General features: G+C 37.3%; 1 protein-coding gene across 2 annotated transcripts in view; it reads right to left on the bottom strand.

Annotated features, from left to right (window-relative positions):
* The window catches only part of FBXO11 (F-box protein 11), an 86,641-nt gene extending 66,217 nt beyond the window's left edge, over window positions 1-20,424 (bottom strand). The window contains exon 1 of one of the 2 annotated variants that reach the window (XM_079111619.1): window positions 19,514-20,424. In XM_079111619.1, coding sequence (XP_078967745.1) covers window positions 19,514-19,733 — 220 coding nt within the window. In that variant the 5' untranslated portion in view covers window positions 19,734-20,424. The remainder of the gene's footprint in view (window positions 1-19,513) is intronic. The other variant, XM_079111618.1, reaches the window with a different exon arrangement.
* Between the last annotated feature and the right edge of the window lie 260 nt (window positions 20,425-20,684).

Raw genomic sequence — 20,684 nt, 5'->3', positions numbered from 1 at the left:
GTACATACATGCTTTATAAATTTTACATCATTTCTAAGTCCATACACTAATATCAAACATCTAAAGAAAATACACTCCAGTGTGTATTTAGAAACTTCATTGCCAAACAATATTATAGGTGGAGTATCCCTGATCTGAAATGCTGGGGACTACAATATTTCAAATTTTGGAGTTTTCATACAGATTTACAAAGACAGTTGAGCAACACTAATCTGAAAATCCAAAATACTCCAGAATCTGAAAACTTTTGAGAGGCAACATAATACTCAAAAGCTTTGAGAGTTCAAAGCATTTTGGATTTTTGAATTAGGGATGCTCAATCTGTATAAGGAAAACATTCAGGGCAGTGAACAAAATGAGATTACTAATAAAAATACTAACTAAATATTTACTAATAATTCTTTACCTATTAAGCATAAAGTAACTGGAAATGACAGCAAGCACCCAAGGTTGGAATACAGGTACCTACCAAGAAGACATGAGGCACATAAAAGGAAATGATTAAATACTAAAGTGAAACTGAGTTCACAATTTTACAAGTGTTTTTTAAAAAAGAGAGTAGTTATGGGGAGAGTAGTTCAAGTACAACGTGTTGATAAGTCTATCCAACAGTCATGTAAAAGAAAAACAGGCCAAAAAAGTGAGACTTCAAATTATTTAGACTATTCTGTATAGGTAAAACCTTTAAGACAAGAAGAGTACCCAGTTCCACTTAATTTTTATTTTTTGCAAAAGTAATAGCCAACATGTAGTTAACCTGTGATGAATAGAGTATAATGACAGAGCAAAAAAATTTGTCCTGGTAATAACTCTTCCGTGACCTTTGCCTAACCCATTTCTTCTAAGACTCTCCAACCACCCCCATTCCGCTATGTGTGACATACTCATTCTTTAAGCTCCAATTTAAATATCCATTTTCTCTGGTCAGTCTTCCCAACCATTTGAGCCCTAAGACTAGCTGTCCCTCTATTTTTAAGTATTTTGTGTGTTTATTCATTCATTAACAATTTTTTAATACACTCAAATGTAATTTTTTAAATGAAAAAAGTGTATGTATTTATTGGTAATGGGGACCAAGCCCAGGGGAGCTTTGCCACTTGACTACATCCTCAGTCCTTTTTAACTTTTATCTTAAGACCAGGGTCTAAACTGCTGACAGTCTTGCTAAATTGGTAAGGATGGCCTCCAATTTGGTAGCCTCCTGCCTCAGCCTCACTGGGATTCCAGGTGTATGCCACCATGCCCTGCAAAAAAGTGTTTATACACACATGCATCTTAATATTTCAAAAATAAACACAATAGAAGTTACCTTCAGAGAGTCAAATGGCAGAGGAAAACAAACAAAAAGGAAAACAAAAAAATTGGCTTTCTCCTTTAAATTTTATATACCTCTATATTCTTTAATGTAAAATATAATTTAATAATTTTATAGAATTTCTAAGGTGCCAGAAATTCACAATCTATACTACTCACTCGACACTTACACATTAAATATCTTTTGAGACTACACCACATTCTCATCTACCCCTCAGAAACATAATTATCTTGAAGGTAAGGTCTACTTCTCACAGCAACAACCACAACACTTTACGTAAACTGTTTACAAATACATGTTCATATGTAAAAGTATTTTAAAAACTTAATGAACAGATTTGTCTAAAGAGGGTAAAGTAAGAAAGGGCCTGACAAGGAAGGTGATTTTTAAAGAGCTAGTTCCATAAATAATATATCTTGTTTAAAGAAAAAGTACCTTTTTTGGTGCAACTGGGGATTGAACCCAGGAACACTCTACCACTGAGCTATATAATTCCCAGTCCTTTTTTATTTTCAGAGAGAAACTTGCTAAATTATTGCCCAGGCTGACCTAGAACTTGAGATCTGCATGCCTCCACTTACCAAACAGCTGCAATTACAAAGCATGGGCCTCCATTTTAAAATAAAAATTCATATATTCATCATTTATATGTTAAATAAGCTGAACTTTTTTCCTTCAGACTCATTGCCTTACCTTTGTTTCCAACACCTTTCACTGCATAAAAACTTTCTATTTCATGTAGTCAATTTTTTTTTTTCTATTTTTTTAGTTGATGGTACACAACACCTTTATTTTATTTTCACATGGGGCCAAGGATAGAATCCAGTGCCTCACATGTGCTAGGTCAAGAGCTCTACCACTGAGCTACAACCCCAGCCCCTGCAGTCAATTTCTCGATGTTTCTTTAAGGCCTTTGGATTTTTTTCTGACCTTGTTAAGGAAAAGGTAGTTCTAATTCTTTTTAACCATTTTGAAAACATTAAGCCTTTAATCATTTAGAATGAATTTTCTGGTACTAAGTAAAGTAGGGAATTAACTAAATGTTTTTCCAAATGAATAATCAATAGTATCAATATCATTATTGAATGGTAAATCCTCTCCTCATTGATCTGAAATATCTATTATCAAAATGGCCACTTGAATTCACAGTGGAAAAGAACTTTGCTTTCCTTCTTCAAAACCATTAACCAGTTTTTAAGCATCTTAAATCAGTTCCACGGGGAAACATCGCATTAATCTATGGATAAGTTTGACCTTATACTGATTACATACAATTTTTTTTCTAACAAGTCACCACTAAAACAAAACAACAGGAGCCAGGGATGTAGCTCAGTGGAAGAGCACTTGCCTAGCATGATGATTCCCAGCGCTGCACAAGAAAAACAAAAACCAAATAAGACAATAATTTTACTTGCATATTCCTGTAAGTTGCTAAGTAAGACAAGCATTTCCCAAAAAAACTCTAATTTTTGGTTAGTTCAACTGAGGAAATACATTTATCAGATGAGTAGGTTCCAACAACTTGCTAAAATAAAAAATGAATAGAAATAAAGTTCTAGAACAAGAAAAGATAACACCATCATCACTGACTGGGAGTTAGGAGACTTGGGTTCTAAATTCTACCCCACTTTGAATAAGTGAATAAACCTTAAGAATCGAGATTATGGTTCCTTCTATTTCAAACATTCTATAATTCTAACTAATTTATCATCTCTAAGATAAGGTATCTAGTACCAATAGCTACTACTAAAAAGTAAAAGTGTATATATCATTAACTCTCCATTTTAGAATTTACCACATTCCTTATGAAACGCTAAATCAATCTAACAATTTAAATTTTTTCCAGTTTTCTTTTGATCATGCACAAAATTACTTGAGCAACACTTTTAAGAATTACTTTTAATCATGTGAAAGATTAAGTTACCCTTAGGCTTGTCCCTAAAAGTAACATTTAATAATTTCTAAGAGACATAATTGTTAAACCTTTCAAAATTTTTACAAATTTTATTGATATGATACTATATCGTGTCTACACACTCTCATACCCACAAATACCACAATTCAGAATTTTAACTCTAGCCCACATCTGCTGTAGTAAGTCCTGGCTAGGTATTTCCAAGAGTCTTCTTTTTTGTTTCTACACAAATTAAAACACATTTGCCTATTTTAAAAATACTACTTAATTTAATTTATATTCTTGTTTTTTTCAAATACTTAATCTCCCTCAATTTATCATCTATGAATGTATTTAACAGTCTCAGTAATGTAAATTAGCAGTTATATGAACAAATCAAAACTTGGTCCAAAGAAAAAGCTGAAGGAAACAACCATTTACTAAGTGTCTATTTGCAAACACTTAGTGCTATTTTTATAGGTTATAGCATCATCCTAACAAAACATCTAAATATTTCCCCCAACTGATACAATACCAATGACTGCTCCAGTAAGTTTTACTTAAATCTGTTGCTCTTGTTCCTTCTTCAGCTACCAAAAATCTCCTTTTCAAAAAAACACATTAAACATGTTAGTGCCTAGAATCTGATTTTACTGATTTTCCCTAAACCACACCAATAGCCTCTACTTTAATTTGGTGCTGAGGATCAAATCTAGGGACTTGCACAAGAGGTAAATGCTCTACCAATGAGTTACATCCCCCAGTCCAGTAACCTCTACTTTAAAACAAACTTTTTTTTTAAACTGGGGATTGAATCCGGGAATGCTCAACAACTGAGCCATATACCCAGTGCTCCCCCACCCCCAATATATATTTTTTGAGACAGGGTCTTGCTAAGTTACTTAGGGTCTCAATAAATTGCTGAGGCTGGTCTGAACTTGCAATCTTCCTGCTTCAGCCTCCTGAGCTGCAGGGATTACAGATTACATGCCCAATTTTAAAGTGGTTTTTAATAGAAAAATGCTTTTCTTTTGGTTTAGATTTATAAGAAACTTGTAAGATAGTCAACTAATCAAGTGAATCTGAGTGTGAGATGAGCCAATTCTAAATCTAATCACTAAATTTAAGTTTCAAGGGCCCCGTTTTTTAAAGTTCTTTATTATTCCCAAGTACATTAGGTTATCATTTGTCAAAACTTCCTAGAATATATAGTATCTTAGAAAGTGAGAAGTTGTTTGTTTTTATGTTCCATATTTGGTCAATATGCTTTTTAAATTTTTTTAACCTTTATTTTATTTATCTTTACATGATACTGAGGATTGAACTAAGGGCCTCACACTTGCGAGGCAAGCACTCTACCACTGAACTACAACCCCAGCCCCAGTGTGTTTTAATTGATAATGAAGAAATAATTCCCCTTAGCAATCTGTTCAATTTCCCTTAATAAACTAACAGTCATTTTCAGAACTAAGCCCAGTTTTATGAAACTATTCCCCACACAAAATTAACAGACATGAAACTATGCCACCAGAGTATCCTGGAGGAAAAAAAAAGTCACTTGTTATGACCAATTTCTCTTTTCTTTCTAACCAGTTTGTTTACACACTAAATTTCTATCTTTCATCATTTCACCAAGCATGTAAGCAAAATATATATATTTACTATCATAACCTAATGCAAAAAGAATTCTATGGGAAGACAGAATCATGGTTCAAAATTACAAATACTAAATTTTGTTTTTAATTCTGAACTTTCTTTTTTGGGGGGGTAGGGGTACTGGGGATTGAACTCAGGGAACTCGACCACTGAGCCACATCTCCAGCCTTATTTCATATTTTATTTAGGACAGGGTCTCACCTAGCTTAGCACCTAGCTTTTGCTGAGGCTAGCTTTGAACTCAGGATCCTACAGCTTCAGTCTTCCAAACTGCTGGGATTATAGGCATGTGCCCAGCTAATTCTGAACTTTGTAATTATCAGTTACACTTACTCCCTAAAACATAATTTAAGTCAATTATAATCCTAAAGTTACTGTGACCACAAATACTAAAAATATTTATACATTACTAAGCAGTTAAAACATGCAACATTGAAAAACGTGAAGTTTAAGCTTTCAAATTTAAAATGACTGGGGGACTATGTCATCAACCAAGAAGTATGAATTCACATCATATCAAAACTATTTAAAGTGGTACCAATAAATTTATATTTCAGTAAGAACACTTCACATGAGATTTAGCCCTTTTTTTTTTTTGGCCGGGGGTGGGGGGTAGTGCAGTACTGGAGATTGAACCCAAGGCCTCAAGCATGCTCAGGCCAAGTTCACTACTGCGCTACGTTTCCAGCTCTAACCGCTTAAACTTTTTAGTGTACAATACTGTATTGTTTATTATAGGTACAAAGCAGTATAGCAGATCTTTCGAAATTATTTATTGTGCTTAACTGAAAATTTATGCTTTTTAACTATCACTACTTTCCAGTTGTTGGCAATTCCATTCCACTTAATTAAGCAATACTTGTCTTTCGTGACTGGCTTATTTTACTTAGCATAATGTCCTCAAGATACTTCAATGTCACTGCATATTACAAAATTTCCTTCCTTTTAAAGGCTAAATAATATTCCATTGTATGTTTTTACATCTGCTTTACCCATTCCTATGTCCTAAACATGTGGGCTGTCTTCCACATCTTTGCTATTATTAGCAGTACTGCTAAACATGAAACTGCCAGTATAGTATCTCTTTCAGATTCTGACTTCCATTCTTTTGGATAAATACCCATAAGTGGACCTGATGAATATCAGGCCTAACACACCCTCTCTCCGCCCCAGGGCTGGAGATTAAATCCTTGCATACTAGGCAAGGTCTAGATCACTGAGCCACATTCTTAACAGTAATTCTACTTTTAACTTTTTTTTAGGAACCTCCATAATGTTTTCTGTAGCAGCTACACCAATTTGCATTTCCATCAACAGAGTACAAAGGTTTCAATTCTTCATTTCTAACACTTGTCTTTTTTTTCCCTTTTTGGGGAGGTAGGGGTTGGGGGTGGGGATGATTCTCTGGATTGAACCCAGGCTTTGCATGTGCTAGGCAAGGCTCTACTACTGAGTCACACCCCTAGCCCTCCCAATCTTTTGCTTGTTTTGATAATAGCCATTCTAACAGAGGTAAGGAAATATCTCATTGTGGTTTGGATTTGCATTTTCCTGATAAATGACATCAAGTCTTTTTTCATATACTTACTTGCCAGTTTGTCTTCCTCAGAGAAATGTCTATTCAAGTCCTTAACCCATGTATAAAATAGGGTCACTAGTTTTTCTGCTATTGGATTGTAGGAGTTCCTTAAATATTATCACTCTCAGTTGTGTCCTTTTGCTGTAGTCCCTCTTGTCTATTTTCGCTTTTGTTATCATATCCATGAAATTACTGCCAAGACCAATGTCATGAAGCCTCTCTCCCTTCAAATTCCATACATAGTATTGGAAAAACAAAGAGATCTAAGAGTAACAGAAATGACCTTACCTGTCTTGCCAAAAAAATTTTAGATATTTCCCAAATTAAAAGTGTAAATTCCCCAGTTTTATCTGTATGTTAACACATATCTACAATTGGTATGTGACATTTTCCTAGACTCATAAAAGATCTAAGTTTACATACATATCCTGGTCAAGCTCCCTATATCCAGATCTCCCAGCTGCTTTTCAAACTGCAGAAATTTCAGCTAAGAAGTTCTCAAATCAAATGACAATGACACAAAAATACAGTACAGGTAAAATGTCACAATGGACATACTAAGATGAATCAGTAAGATTTATAAAGGTACCCTGGGAATTAGTTACTTGGTATGTGAGATAATACATGCTATGAGAAACCTTAAGGTGTTTTTTCTTCTCTACAATCGAAGTGCTTAGAATCTAGCAACATATAATTTAAACCTATCCTCCCACCTCTAATTTCTAGATATAAGTGCAAAACAATGAGCATAATGACCCTGACTCTCCAAGTATTTTAGTTGGGCACATGTGTCTTTTTTAATCATGTACATAAAAATGTGAAAATTTAATTGTTGGGTTACAACTCTGTTTCAGTTGCTTGAAGTGTGGCACAAAGGAAATACAATAAATGATTAAAGAACAGAACATACACCAGAGTGTAAGAAATCATAACAATCATCTTAATAACATTTCACAGAAAGCTTTTAACAAATTCTAGTCTTGAAAACAACCTAAGGATTAAGGAAACAAATGCAACACCAATTCTTTATACACACCTGGAGATAGACAAATTTAGATACAAACTAATAGAACATATGTGTCTCTGATGTAGGCAGAAAAATTCAGGCTGGCTCAGGAGATAAACTATTGATCTAATCAATGGAAATGTTACTTGTTAGAAGAAAAGGACATGAGGAATAAAATGAGAAGACAATAAAATCAGTATCAATAAAGCTTATCTGCAATTCATCCTTATCTCAATTTCATTTAAATTCAGTTCAAAGTTCTTTAAAGGCAAGAAATATGTTTATATAATAATAAAATTCAAACCATGCTGATTTAAACTAACTCAAATAATACAGAAAGAATCTTAGAGCATGTCAGAAGTCATCTTACTCAAAAAGTCCCTAATTAGGAAATCCCTTTGGAAAAACAAGAAGTGGGGCCAGGTGTGAGAGGCTGAGATAGGAGGATCACAAGTTTGAGGACAGCCTCAGCAAGACCCTGTCTCAAAATAAAAAATAAAAAGGGCCTGAGGATGAGGATGTAGCTTGACCCCCAGCACCACAAAAAACAAAAACAGACAAACAAAAAACAGAGGAAGAAGCATTCCAAAACCAGCTCAGGCTCCTTACCCACAAACTTGAAGGCAACATTTACTGAATGCAGCTGTGAAAATTAATGTAAGTAACAGTCTCCACACTCCGTTTTCTGGACAAAAAAGATCAACTGTCAGCACTACCACATCATCAATTCCAAGCAAGTAGTTCCTTAAGAACAGATCCATCTGTCATTCTCAGGGAACACTTGTGTCATACAAAGTACAAGTTCCTATGCCATGAGCACTTCAGCACCAAGTTTCACTAGAACAACAACTTATCAAGGATCTAGCAGAGGCACTTTTACATCTTTCTCCTATACATCAGGAAAGGATAGATCTGGTCAAGGACTAGGAAAACATCTTTGAAAGCAAACTGTGCCTCAAATTTTCCATGAAAATTTAAAATAATAAAAGGCAATCAAAGATAAGTAGAAAACCAAAAATTAAATAACTGACCAAATAATTAGCAAAAATATTTTTAAATAAGTTTGAAAGGATAGGCTTAAAAAGAATGTTTCCAAATTTAAATGAAGAAACAAAAATACCTATAACAACTTTGGTAGCAAAAGCAACAGATTTTGAATGAAGGCTCAGAATCATGTTAAAGTTCATGGTTTTTGTTTTTGTTTTTTAATTCTTAAATATAAAAAAGATACCCTCCTGCCCAAAACAACCTAACTTGCAATCTTTGGAGAAAACTGAAGTATACGAGATGGATAGGTAAATTTTCTGACTTTCAGGGAAAAAGTTCCTCAAATTTTAAAACTGTATTCTTACAAAAACAATTAAAATTAAAGAAGATTACTAGAAGTTTTCCCGAAGTTTAAAAGAATAAAATCTGTACATAAAATTGTTAGCAGATGAGCCAAGAACAGTGGTGCACACCTGTTGACCCAGCTACTCAGGAGATGAGAGGATCAATTGAGCCCAAGAGTTCAAGGCTAGGCTAAGCAAAATAGAGAGACCCTTCCTCTTAAAAAAAAGAAGAAAAAAAAGTTTATAACAGTATATTTTAATATCAAATGCAGTTATCTGCCAAAAAAAAAAAAAAAAAAAAAAGGAAAAAGGGAAGAGAACATGGCTGTCTCCTCCACCGTTTTTTTGTGGATTAACTATTAGCTCCAAGAGCCTAAAAAAAAAAAAAAAAAAAAAAAAAAAAAAAACTCGTACTGATTACTGAAATAGAATCATCCTTTCTAGTAAACTGTTTTAGCGACATAATTATGAAAGGACATATTCATATGTCTTAGAGTCAAACAAAAATAACTCTAAGTTCATTTCTATGCCCATAAACTGCAGAATGGGTAAACTGTAGTGTATTCATACAATGTAATATTAAACAGCAACAAAAAATGAATAAACTAATGCTACAGGCAACAACATGTATGCAGTTCACAAATATTAAGGGCAAGAAGCCAAACACACGTGAGTACACACTGGGTAGTTTGATTTACATAAAGTTCAAAAACAGGTACAACTAACCTAAGAAATTAGAAAGATGGGGCTGGGAACAGTAACTATGAGGGCCCTCAAAGGGAACTTCTAGGATGCTGGTGGTGTTTTATTTCTTGGTCTACCTATCACTGGTTACACAGCTATGTTTTTACACAGCTATGATGGCTGTGAAAAGTCTTCAAACTGTATACCAATGATTTGTGCACTTAACTTCAATTAAAAGATTTTAAAAGATTAATAAAATTTTCTATAATTTAAACTATAAAATTACACATATAGCCTATATACATATGAAAAGCAGATTTTTTAATCCAAATGACCACTGCTTATTCAAATGACCCGTACATACTACCACACCTACTGGCTCCAACTGTACTTTTCCTTCCCTTAAAAAGAAAGTGGGAAAAAAAATGGTGCACACCTGTAATCCCAGAGGCTTGGGAGGCTGAGGCAGGAGAATCCAAGTTTAAAGCCATCCTCAGCAACTTAGCAAGACCCTAAGCAACTTAGTGAAACCCTGTTTCAAAATAAAAATAAAAATAAAAATAAAAAGGGATGGAGATGTGGCTCAGTGGTTGAGTGCCTCCTCAAATCCCTGGGATGATAAAGAAAAAGAAACTAGAAGAAAATAAATGAAGTCACAGCCTATCTCTTTTAATTGGGCCTAAAATACTAACATATGAGAAGTAATCATAATCAGACTCTTTAAAATGCAAATGTCTTTCAGAGGATTTTGAGGTTGCCATTCATAGGCAAGAGTGAATTAGTTCAATGGCAACTACTCTTTTACACCTGACCTTAATATGATAAAAAAAAAAAAAAAGAAAAACAAGTGCTTTCCCTTTGTTAAAAATACTAGATTTCAAAATGTAGTACCATATCTCTCTATTTCTTTCAAACAAGTCATCTTTGATCTTTCCTTGCTGCCATGATATAACTTGGAAAAGAGTCCTACTTTTCAATTTTAAACTTTATTCACTTTTAATTCTCCTTAAAGTCTATTTGTTTTTTTTTCCAAAAAATATGAATTATGTAAGAAACAATTACCAGTGACATATACACCAATCCTGCCCATCTCAAAATATAACAAGTGAATAAAAAAGTTACATGCTCTTCCTTTACACCCCAACCCCTTCCTATTACTATCATATAAAACCATGTGTGAACATACATACGCACACACAATGTTATAAACTATGGGTGCAAAATACAAAAATCATTGGTTGAGTGTAGAGAAAGAATTCTCACTCTAAACTAGAATACTTGAGGAAAGCACCTAAACCCACAAAGAACTGGCAAATCAGCAGACTAATCTGATTCAAGTCAAGGAGTTATATTATGGTACTAAAGAAACTGATGCTAATGGTTGAACCCCCATGTGGCCAGTTAATTCCCCATTAAAGAAAAAATTTCACCAATGATTTTGCCATGACCTAACTCAGTCATTTGGAAAATGAATGTTGTTCATTAGAGGTATATAGCTAAACTGAGATTATCATCACTACCAAAAAGTAATTTAAAGCACAGATCCTTAATCCAGTTCCAACCTTCAAATAATTTCTAAACTTGAGAAAACAAATCTCTTCACAAAAGTAGATGAATGGCACCCTTTCTCTGATATTAAGGACGTATTCCTTAATAGTTTTTAATGTTCAGTCTCCAGATAGAAAAACTGCTTTTAATAATTCCCCTCTTTTTTTAACATAACTCCACAATGTTGCATTTGTTAAAAGAGCACAACATTTGACAATTGGATTTTTAGAAACTGGAAGAATAACCAGTAAACATAAAGAACTTACACTTGCTTTAACATACTCTTATTTGAAGTGTTTTAAAATAAATATATTCTTTTTCAAAGTAAAATAAATAATTTTGAAATTTGCTTAAAACCAAAATAAATTAACATGAAGGAAGTTAGTTGGTTTCATTTCTTTATTTTCTAAGCATTATATTTAAGCACACATCTTATGTTAACCAAACACATAAAAACCCCAAGCTACACATAAAATGAACACACCAAACTCTGGTAAAAGGAGGATATTTAGTCTATAAACCAGTCAAAATTACTAATGAAATCTAACACTATTATTTAACTCATATTTTTCCTTCCTAAAATAGTCCATCTGTAGCCATGAGTTAAAATGACTTAACACCCTTTATTCATAACTTATGAGTAATTCAAGGGAAATTTACCCTTCTTTGTACAATAAGTGCTTAGTGAGCTCATCAAGACACTGGAAAATGTCCATGCTGGTCAGTGTGGCCTCTTCTTGAGACAAATCTACATGAGAAGCAAAACTGTGATCAGAAGGTTACTTGGAAAATGTGAACCAGGAAGATTTAACAATTAATGGCATCCAACTAATTTACCTTTCTCCAAGTAATAGGTAGGATAGGCGAGAGGGCAGACATGCTGTTAAGGGCAAGGTACTCCCTTCTTTGAAAGTGGTGGAAACATTTTACCAAATGTGTTTTGCTATCTGGCCTTGTTTATGGAGTCACTGGGTGATCAGAATCAATTAAGGGCTAGGGTTGTGGCTCAGTGGTAGAGCGTTTGCCTAGCATGTGAGGCACTGGGTTCAATTCTCAGCACCACATTAAAAATAAATAAATAAAATAAAGGTACTGTGTTCATCTATAATTAGAAATATATTTAAAAATATATTTGAATATTTCCTATACATCTTACTGCTATGTAACTGTGATACTCAGTTTCCTTATTTGTTAAAAAATGAATAATGAGCTCGATGCAGTGTTGCATACCTGTAATCCCAGTGGCTCAGGAGGTTGAGGCAAGAAAATCACAAATTCAAAGCCAGCCTCAATAACTTAGTGAGCCTCTAAGCAACTTAACAAGACCCTGTCTCAAAATAAAAAATAAAAATGGCTGGGGATGTTGTTCAGTGGTTAAGTGACCCTGGGTTCAATCTGGTACAGGGTGGGGGGGTGGGGATATGAATAACAGTATCTACTTTACAGACTTGCCAAAAGGATTAAATGAGATGGCACTCGAGTGCCTGGAATAGACTGTAGCACAGAGCAGGAACAGTTAAATGTTTATTACCCCAAATGCCAATTTTTTGTTTTCGTATTCTTCCTTGAAAGAATATTTGAATTCATTAGATGTAAGATTACTTATTTATAATTACAAATCAGACTAAGTTTATACCAAATCATCTAGATATTAGATTTTAGAATATACCAGAAACTTAACAACTCACATACATCTTATCTCTTGGGTTTAATTTTATATACAGTTGATCCAAATTATTATTATTTGAAGAGCTGTCTTTTCCTGAGCATTTATCACATGCAAGGTCCTTTACTATTTTTTATCCTTAGAATTATTCTAAGACAAGTGTTATCCCAATTTTAAAGATTCTGAATTAAAGCACAGAGAGGTTAAAGCACAGAGACTGCCTGCCCAGAGTCAAACAAGTTATTAATGATCAGACTAGCTCAGATATCTTTGCATTATACTACCTAGTTGTCTCATTCCTTGTATTTTGTGTCTTCATAATTTATTTTCAGCAGGTAACAAATACAATTTGGAAGGAAAGGGTACTTTGTCAACAAACTCACATACTAACCAGAGTTCTGGAACATAATAATGCAACTCAAATAGCAAATTAATTAGTGAGATGGAAAGTCCAAAACAGAATAATGCTTCAGAGATAAGGAGACAAGAGAAACACAAAAGAGTAACTTGTTAGTTAAAAATAAATAGGGAGGCAAAAAGAGATCTCACATTAAAAATAACTCATTATTGTAAACTTGTTATTTTTAGAGTTAAAACACATATATGAAAAATAAAAAGTTGAGAAAATATGTCTGGCCCTCCTCTATATATCCATGGGTTTCATATACCAGAATTCAATCAATCAAGGATTAAAAATATTAGGAGGAAAAAAAAGTTTGTACTGAACATGTACAAAACTTTCTCCTGTCATTATTCTCTCAACAATGTAGTAGTTAACAACTATTTACATAGCATTTACATTGTATTAGGTATTATAAGTAATCTAGAGATGATTTGCAGAATGAGAAGATATGCACAGGTTATATGAAAATTCTGTACTATGTCATTTTATATAATGGACTTGAGTATCTGCAAATTTTGGTGCATGTGTATTTGTGTGTGTGTTCTACAATCAATCCCCCATGAACACTAATGACTGACTATACTCACTATTCTTGAATTCTGCCAATCAAGGGGAAAACAGAGGCCTCACTAAGAAGCCAGGATCTGCTAGTGGTTCTTGACTTAGCTGACAGGTCTCTAAGTTGGTCAGCCTTGCCTTGGGTCTGCAAGAATTTCAAGAGAAAAGTGGTACAAAGGACAGCCTTCAGGCCTGATCAGAGGAACTTCAACATTAACACCGATAGTAGCCAATTTGTATACCTCAAATTATTTCTATGCTCTGAAAAATAGGCTCTCTTTTGGGGAGAAAATTTGTTTTAAATACACTTCTGTTTTGGAATATATTTTGAAGATTAAGTCACCAGATAAAAGTAGCGCCCCAAAGAACTTAATTTCTAAACAGAGAAAATCATGTTTCTTGTCCAGAACTACTCTATTAAGGTTGCAGTTTCTTTTTCTTTTTTTTTTTTTTTTTTTTTTGGGGGGGGGGGGTTTGCTGGGGATTGAACCCAAGGCCTTGTGCATGTGAGGCAAAAACTACCAACTGAGCTATATCCCCAGCCCCAGTTTCTTATTTTATGCGCAGTATGATCTCACTCATATGTGGAATCTAAAAATGTTGATCTCATAGAAGCTGAGGGTAGGATAGTAATCACTAGAAGCAGAGGAAATTTGTGGAAAGAAAAGTAAAGTATCATGAGCTAGAACCATCCTATGGGAAGTATTATATGAGCAGTGTGAACCTAAAAGTAAAGTACCATGAGCTAGAATAATCCCATGGAAGGTATTAACTAGCATACCTGTTTAAAAGACCAAGGAATATACTAGATACTACATAATATAAATATGTAGCTCCATCAGAAATATTTTATGCAATGCTATATGTTCTCAATTATCCCAAAAAGTTCAACTGAAAAGAAAACTCTAGAATTCCATGGTCATAGGTGAGATTTTTTTTTTTAATCCCACAAATATAGAATGACAGAGACTGTTTTACTCTATAAAGCTGTTTCAGACTATAAATTAATAGCCAAATCTATTAATATATTTGTCAAATTTCTTGAACTACATCAGTAAATTTTCAGCACTTCAAACAGTCCTATGTTTTCCCAGTAATTAGAGAAAAAAGATTTTACACCTATTTTCAAAAACTTCCATGCAAAGATTATTTTCAGAATTCAAATTTCATCTTTAATTAAAACATAAAGAATGAGAAACTAATAATAATGACTGCTTCCAGGTAGAATTTAGTAGTTGGCTTACCAACTCAGTGAGGATCTAAGCAACTCAGTGAGACCCTGTCCATTCCCCTCACCTCCTGTATGGGGGACTGAACCTAGGGATGCTTAATCACTGAGTCACATTCCCAACCCTTTTATCTTTTATTTTGAGACAGGGTCTCACTAAATTGTTTATGTCCTTGCTAAGTCACTGAGGCTAGTCTTGAACTCATGATCCTCCTGCCTTAGCCTCCTGAGTTACTGGGATTACAGGTGTCTGCCACCATACCTGGTACTATGAGACCCTGTCTTAAGATAAAAAATAAAAAGGGTCTGGAGTATAACTCAGCAAAAAAGCATTGAATATAAACCCCAATATCCACCCCCCCAAAAAAAATTGAATAGCTGTAGGCAGATGTAAGAAAGGACTTTTGAATTTTAAACTATGTACATTTATAATCTATTCAAAGAAATTAATTTTAACAACCAAAAACTACTGATTACAATATATAGCAGTTCTGCACACTTTAAGTTTCCTCATACTTCTAGGGAAAAAATTACAAAAGAGTCCAAAGATAAAAAGTTAAACTAAGCAAAACAGGTGGCAAAAGCTAAATCCTTCTAGAATTTTAAAACAAAACAAGGGTCATAAACAAAGGAAATAAAACCATTGTCAAAAACGGCATTTATACTCCCTTGTTTACCGCAGCACTGTTTACAACAGCCAAGAAATGGAAACAATCTTAAGTGTCCATTAACTGATGAATCCATAAAGAGAATACGCTACACTCACAAATACTATCTAGCCATTAAAAGGGATGAAATCCTGTCATTTTGTGACATGGATGAAACTGGACATCATTATGTTAAGTAAAATAGGCTAGGCACAGAAAGACAAATACTACATGATCTCACTCATGTGGAATCTAAAAATGTTGGTCTCATAGAAGTTGGCGGTAGAATAGTAATCACTAGAAGCAGAGAAGATTTGTGGGAAGGAAAGATGAAAAAAGACTGATCAATGGTACTAAGATACAGTTAGAAATGTGTTCCGGTGTTCTGCATAGTAGGGTGACTACAGATTTAAAAAAACTAAAGAATGAAGTTTTAATGTTTTCACCACAAAGAAATGATAAATATTTGAGGAGACAGATATTGCTTACCCTAATTTGAAGAATAGATATAAACATGTATTGAAAACATCACATGGTAACCCATAAATATGTACAATTTTTATGTATCAAAAATACAAAATAAGTCTGGTGTAGTTGTGCTTGTAATCCCAGCGGTTTGGGAGGCTGAGGCAGGAGGAGCTCAAGTTCAAAGCCAATCTCAGAAATGTAGCAAGGCACTAAGCAACTCAGTGAGAAATAAAATACAAAGGAGGGGGAGGCAGCACGCTGGGAACTGTGGCTCAGTGGTTAAGCACTTGTGGGTTCAATCTCCATTACCAAAACAATAAAAATAAAAAATAAAAAATACCCAATATAACACAACTTTCAGTTTCATTAACTCATGGAATATATTATCAGACTGTGACCATATGGAACACAAACTATTTTCTACTAGCTTAAAGTGGTATGTGAAATCTGAAACTCAGAAACTTTTTTTTTTTGTGGTGCTAGTGATTGAACCCTGGGCCTCCTGGTTGATAGGCAAGTGGTTTACCACTAAGCTATATCTCCAGTCCCCCAAACTATGGAATTTAAGTCTAAGAAAGCTAATGATCAGTATTCAGTCTTAAGACAGTGGACCACTTAAGAAAGCATGAGTGAACAACATTCCATAAAATAGCCAGGTCAATATTTAATTTCTTTCTCTTTGAACACTAGTTATTACATATGAGAGAAAATGTGTGTGCACACACGCATATATGTGTGTATATGTAAATATATTTAAGTGTTGTCAAGTTTTTATTCCAATTAACCTGTGAGTGAGGAAGCAGCTAAAAACTAGGGTGGTAAAATTTTTCTTTGAAAGCCTAAAGCACATCTTCACATGAAATAAATGATTTTAAATATACTGAACTAATCTTAAAACAGTGAGTCTCTTTGATTTCCTACCGGAAAGTTGGCTGGTCCACTATTATGTAACTCGATCCAAGACTAATGCAAGAGTTACACACTCATAAAGAGTTAGCAAAAGGTTTGGGAGGGGGGCCACACTTGTTAGTTTTAGTTCCTTAATAATCTTATCAAATTAAATCCAGCCTATTCTTAAACACCAAAAACAAAACCTCTTTTCCAAATTAGACACAGTGACACTATATGTTCCATCAAACTTTTAAGATAACATTGTTCTTAGCTAACTTTTGATCATTATGTGACTATCCTATTTTAAAAATGTAATTAAAATGCCAATTTTTCAAGGATGTCTATTTTTACCTTAGGCCTGTAAAACCTTGATTATTTTAGTATTTTAATTTTTCTTAATGTTTAATTCATTTTGAGGCCATTTATTTGCCCTCTGAAAGACTATTTTCCCTGAAGGCTAATCAGCAAGTTCTTTTCCCTGAAGTGCCAACACTGAACCTCCAGAACAGTTCCTACTAGCTACAGCAATGGAACAATCCTACAGTGCATTTCATTTACCACTTGGTTAGGTACATACTGAAATTCTGATTCATGAACATCTTTGTCAGTTCATGAACATCAATAAAAAGAAAACTGACACTCAGGTTTGTGACTGCCAACAACCAAGTCACTTTACTTCCAATTTAAGTAGAAACAGACTTCAGTAGCTACTAATTTTGAAGAAATGAAGAAAACTGTCCAAGAATCACCTGAACTAGGTTTGAAATCACACACAAATTGTATAATGGAGATGTAGAATAAACATTTAAAAATACACAATGGAAGTTAAATTAAGTTTGGTTGACATTTTGATTCAGTGTTCATGTTATTAACAAATCACATCTTGAAAAAGCTTATTGTACCAACAGAATCCTTAACAGTAAATACTAGCATTTCAATTTTGTTGTTTTCTCAAAAAAAAAAAAAAAAACTTTGATATATGATCATACATAATAACAGATCTCAAGGAGACTTGAAAATTTGAATGGAATACCAGAACTCTGATATATGTGAAAGAAGTGATGAGACTCAGATTCTTAAATATGCCAAGAAACTGGTAAACGTATCAAAGATTCATTAAAACATATTTACCAATTATGTTGCACAAGACTTCTAACTGGCTTGAAACATCTTTCAAGCAACATATAGCAAACTGCTTTCTCAAAGACTATCTGTAACAGTGACTACTGTAAACCCCTATAAACTATTTTTCAGATTAACATCTTCACTGGTTAAATATTTTGATCAAAACAATGAAACAGTTTTTAAGGAAAGAATGTATAATTTTTAAAATGCCTTTAATTTCAATCCCCTTAATCAAGGAGGATGTGACAACCAACGTAAGTGAAATTAACCTTAATCCGCCAACTAAAACAGGCAAAATGTCTCCTAACAATTCTTCTCCTTAAAACAACAACCATACACAAAAATACGGTATTGACCTCCACCCCACTGCAAGCAGCTAATTAATAAAGAGAACAGTTGTGTTTGGAAATCCAGGTGCAATACCTCTATCTCACAAACCTCCCAAAATAACCATATTATCCAAGTAAAGCTGAACATTATTTTTGCTAAGGCAGGAATCCAACCCCGGGGAGCCTCAGCCCTTAGACAATGGTGGTTACCAGACAGTGCTGCACAGTTGGGTCCAAATGACACATTTCACTAGGCCTTGGTCACAACACACACGCACGCGCCCGCGCGCCCACACACACACGCACACAAACACACACACACAATCCCAAGAGGCCGGTTCTATGGAAGAGGTGTTCAAAACCCACGAGGAGATGGAGGGGAGCATCGCGGCGTGGAAGGGTCGCAGGGGAGAAAAAGCGAGGGGGTGCCGACGGAGCGGAAGGGTAACTGCACTGCACACGAGGGTGGGGGCTGGAAATGGCCGATGGATTCTATATTTATTTATTTAAAGGTCTCGATTTAACGGGTCTTTCCCAGGGGTTCTGTAACTAAAGGCAAACTGCGCAGCAAACAGCGTGGGGTTGGAAGAGGAGTCGCTGCTCCCCCTACCCCGTGACCGGGGGTGGGGGTGGGCCGGGAGAAACAAGTTCCCTGGCCAACACCACGGACCACTCGGAACCCCTCTCCCCCTCCTCCACAGGAAGGGGGAGGCCAAGAGAGAGAAAAGGGGAAAACAAGTTCCCCAGCCAACCCCACCGCCCCATCACTCCCAGCCATTCCCCCACCTACCAAGAGAAAGGGGGAGACCGGACCGTGGAAGGCGGCAGAAATGGGGGAAATCCCACCCTTAGCCTTCCCTGCAGCCACCAACAGACTCCCACGGGGTCCGCGGGAGAGCCGAGAAGCCCCAGGGAGGGGTGGGGGTGGAGGGTGCCGAGCCCCCGAAACCAAACAAAGCGCGGCCTGAGCAAGAGCCCAGGCGAGTCGGAAAGCCGGGGCTTTTCCTGACCGCCCGGCCGGGCCCGGCCTGACACTGCGGCACCTCGGAACTCGCCTCCGCTCGGCCTCCGTCTCCCACCCCCGGAGCGCACAGGCCGCCCCCACCCGCCTGGCCTCCCCGCCCGCAGTGCCCGGCGGGCCAGACGCCCGAACCTGCGGGCGGCGGGGAGGGAGAGTGGCCTTACCCCGCTCGCCGGCGTTGTTCCGCTCCTGAGGCAGCGGCGGAGGCGGCGGTGGTGGCGGCGGCGGCTGCTGCTGCGGCGGCGGCGGAGGCTGCTGCTGCTGCGGCTGCTGCTGGGGCGGCTGCGGCGGCGGCTGCTGCGGGGGCTGCTGCTGCTGTTGCTGCACCGGGCGCGGCCGCGACACTCGCCTGGGTCTCCGGTTGGCGGCTCGGACGGAGTTCATTTGCCGGGCTGAGGTGGCGGCGTTGGCGGAGGGACACACACACTCACGCGCACACGCACAGCGAGCTCCGGGGCAGTAGAAGGGGGTGGGGGGTGGGGGGTGGGGAGGGGGAGGAAGGAGAGGGGCGAGGGGAAGGGGAGACGGCGCGGGCGGAGGGGGCGAGCGGGACCCCGAGTCCAGAGAAAGGCCGGGGAGACAGACAGATCCCGAGCGAGGACGGCCGGGCGGGCCTGGCGCACGGGGAAGGCCGAGGCCGCCGGGCGGGGCGGCCGCGAGGGACGGAGACAGAAAGACGGGCAGAGAGAAAGAAAGAAAGGGCGTCCGCCCGCTTGGGGATCCCGAGACGAAGCGCGACGGCGGTGGCCGAGGAGACAGACCCGGGTCCCGCCGACTCCCGAGCGGCGTCTCCGGCGGTGGGGGGAGTGGGCGGGCGGGTGAGGAAGGGAGAAGGAGGAGAAGAGAGGGAGAACAGGGAGGGAGGGAGCGGGGGACGCCCGGCTCTTTTTTTTCCCTCTTCCTCCCCCCCACACCCCCTGAAAGAGATTTCTGCGAGGAATTTTTTCTCTTTCTTCGGTCTCTTCTCTCTCCTCCCCCCTTCTCTCCTCGGCGAAGGGGAAATGAGTGTAAAGGGAGGAGATTGGGGGAAAAAGAGGCGTCGTCGTTCCTCCTCCTTAAAGGAACCTTTCCTCCTCCTCCTCAGCCCCGTTGCCGCTGCTTCTGCTGCTGCTCCGTGGCAGGAGGAGCCATTGACACCGCCGGAGCCTTCACTCTCGCCCAGTCGGTCCCTCCCCGCCGCGGGGCTGGCCAGGGGCGCGGGGGAGGGCCGCGGGGCGGCGGGGGGAGGGGTGAATGGGCGGGGAATGCTGGGGGCGGGGATTCCGGCCAGGTGACCAATAGGAAGCGGCTATACAACCTTCGAGCCAATGAGACCTCCGCTCTTATCGCGAAGTC

The sequence above is a fragment of the Sciurus vulgaris genome, assembly GCF_902686455.1.
Source record: "Sciurus vulgaris genome assembly, chromosome: 14".
In the NCBI taxonomy this organism is placed as follows: Eukaryota; Metazoa; Chordata; class Mammalia; order Rodentia; family Sciuridae; genus Sciurus; species Sciurus vulgaris.
The sequence above is the reverse complement of the archived record's forward strand: the minus strand, read 5'-3'. Positions and strand labels throughout refer to the sequence as shown.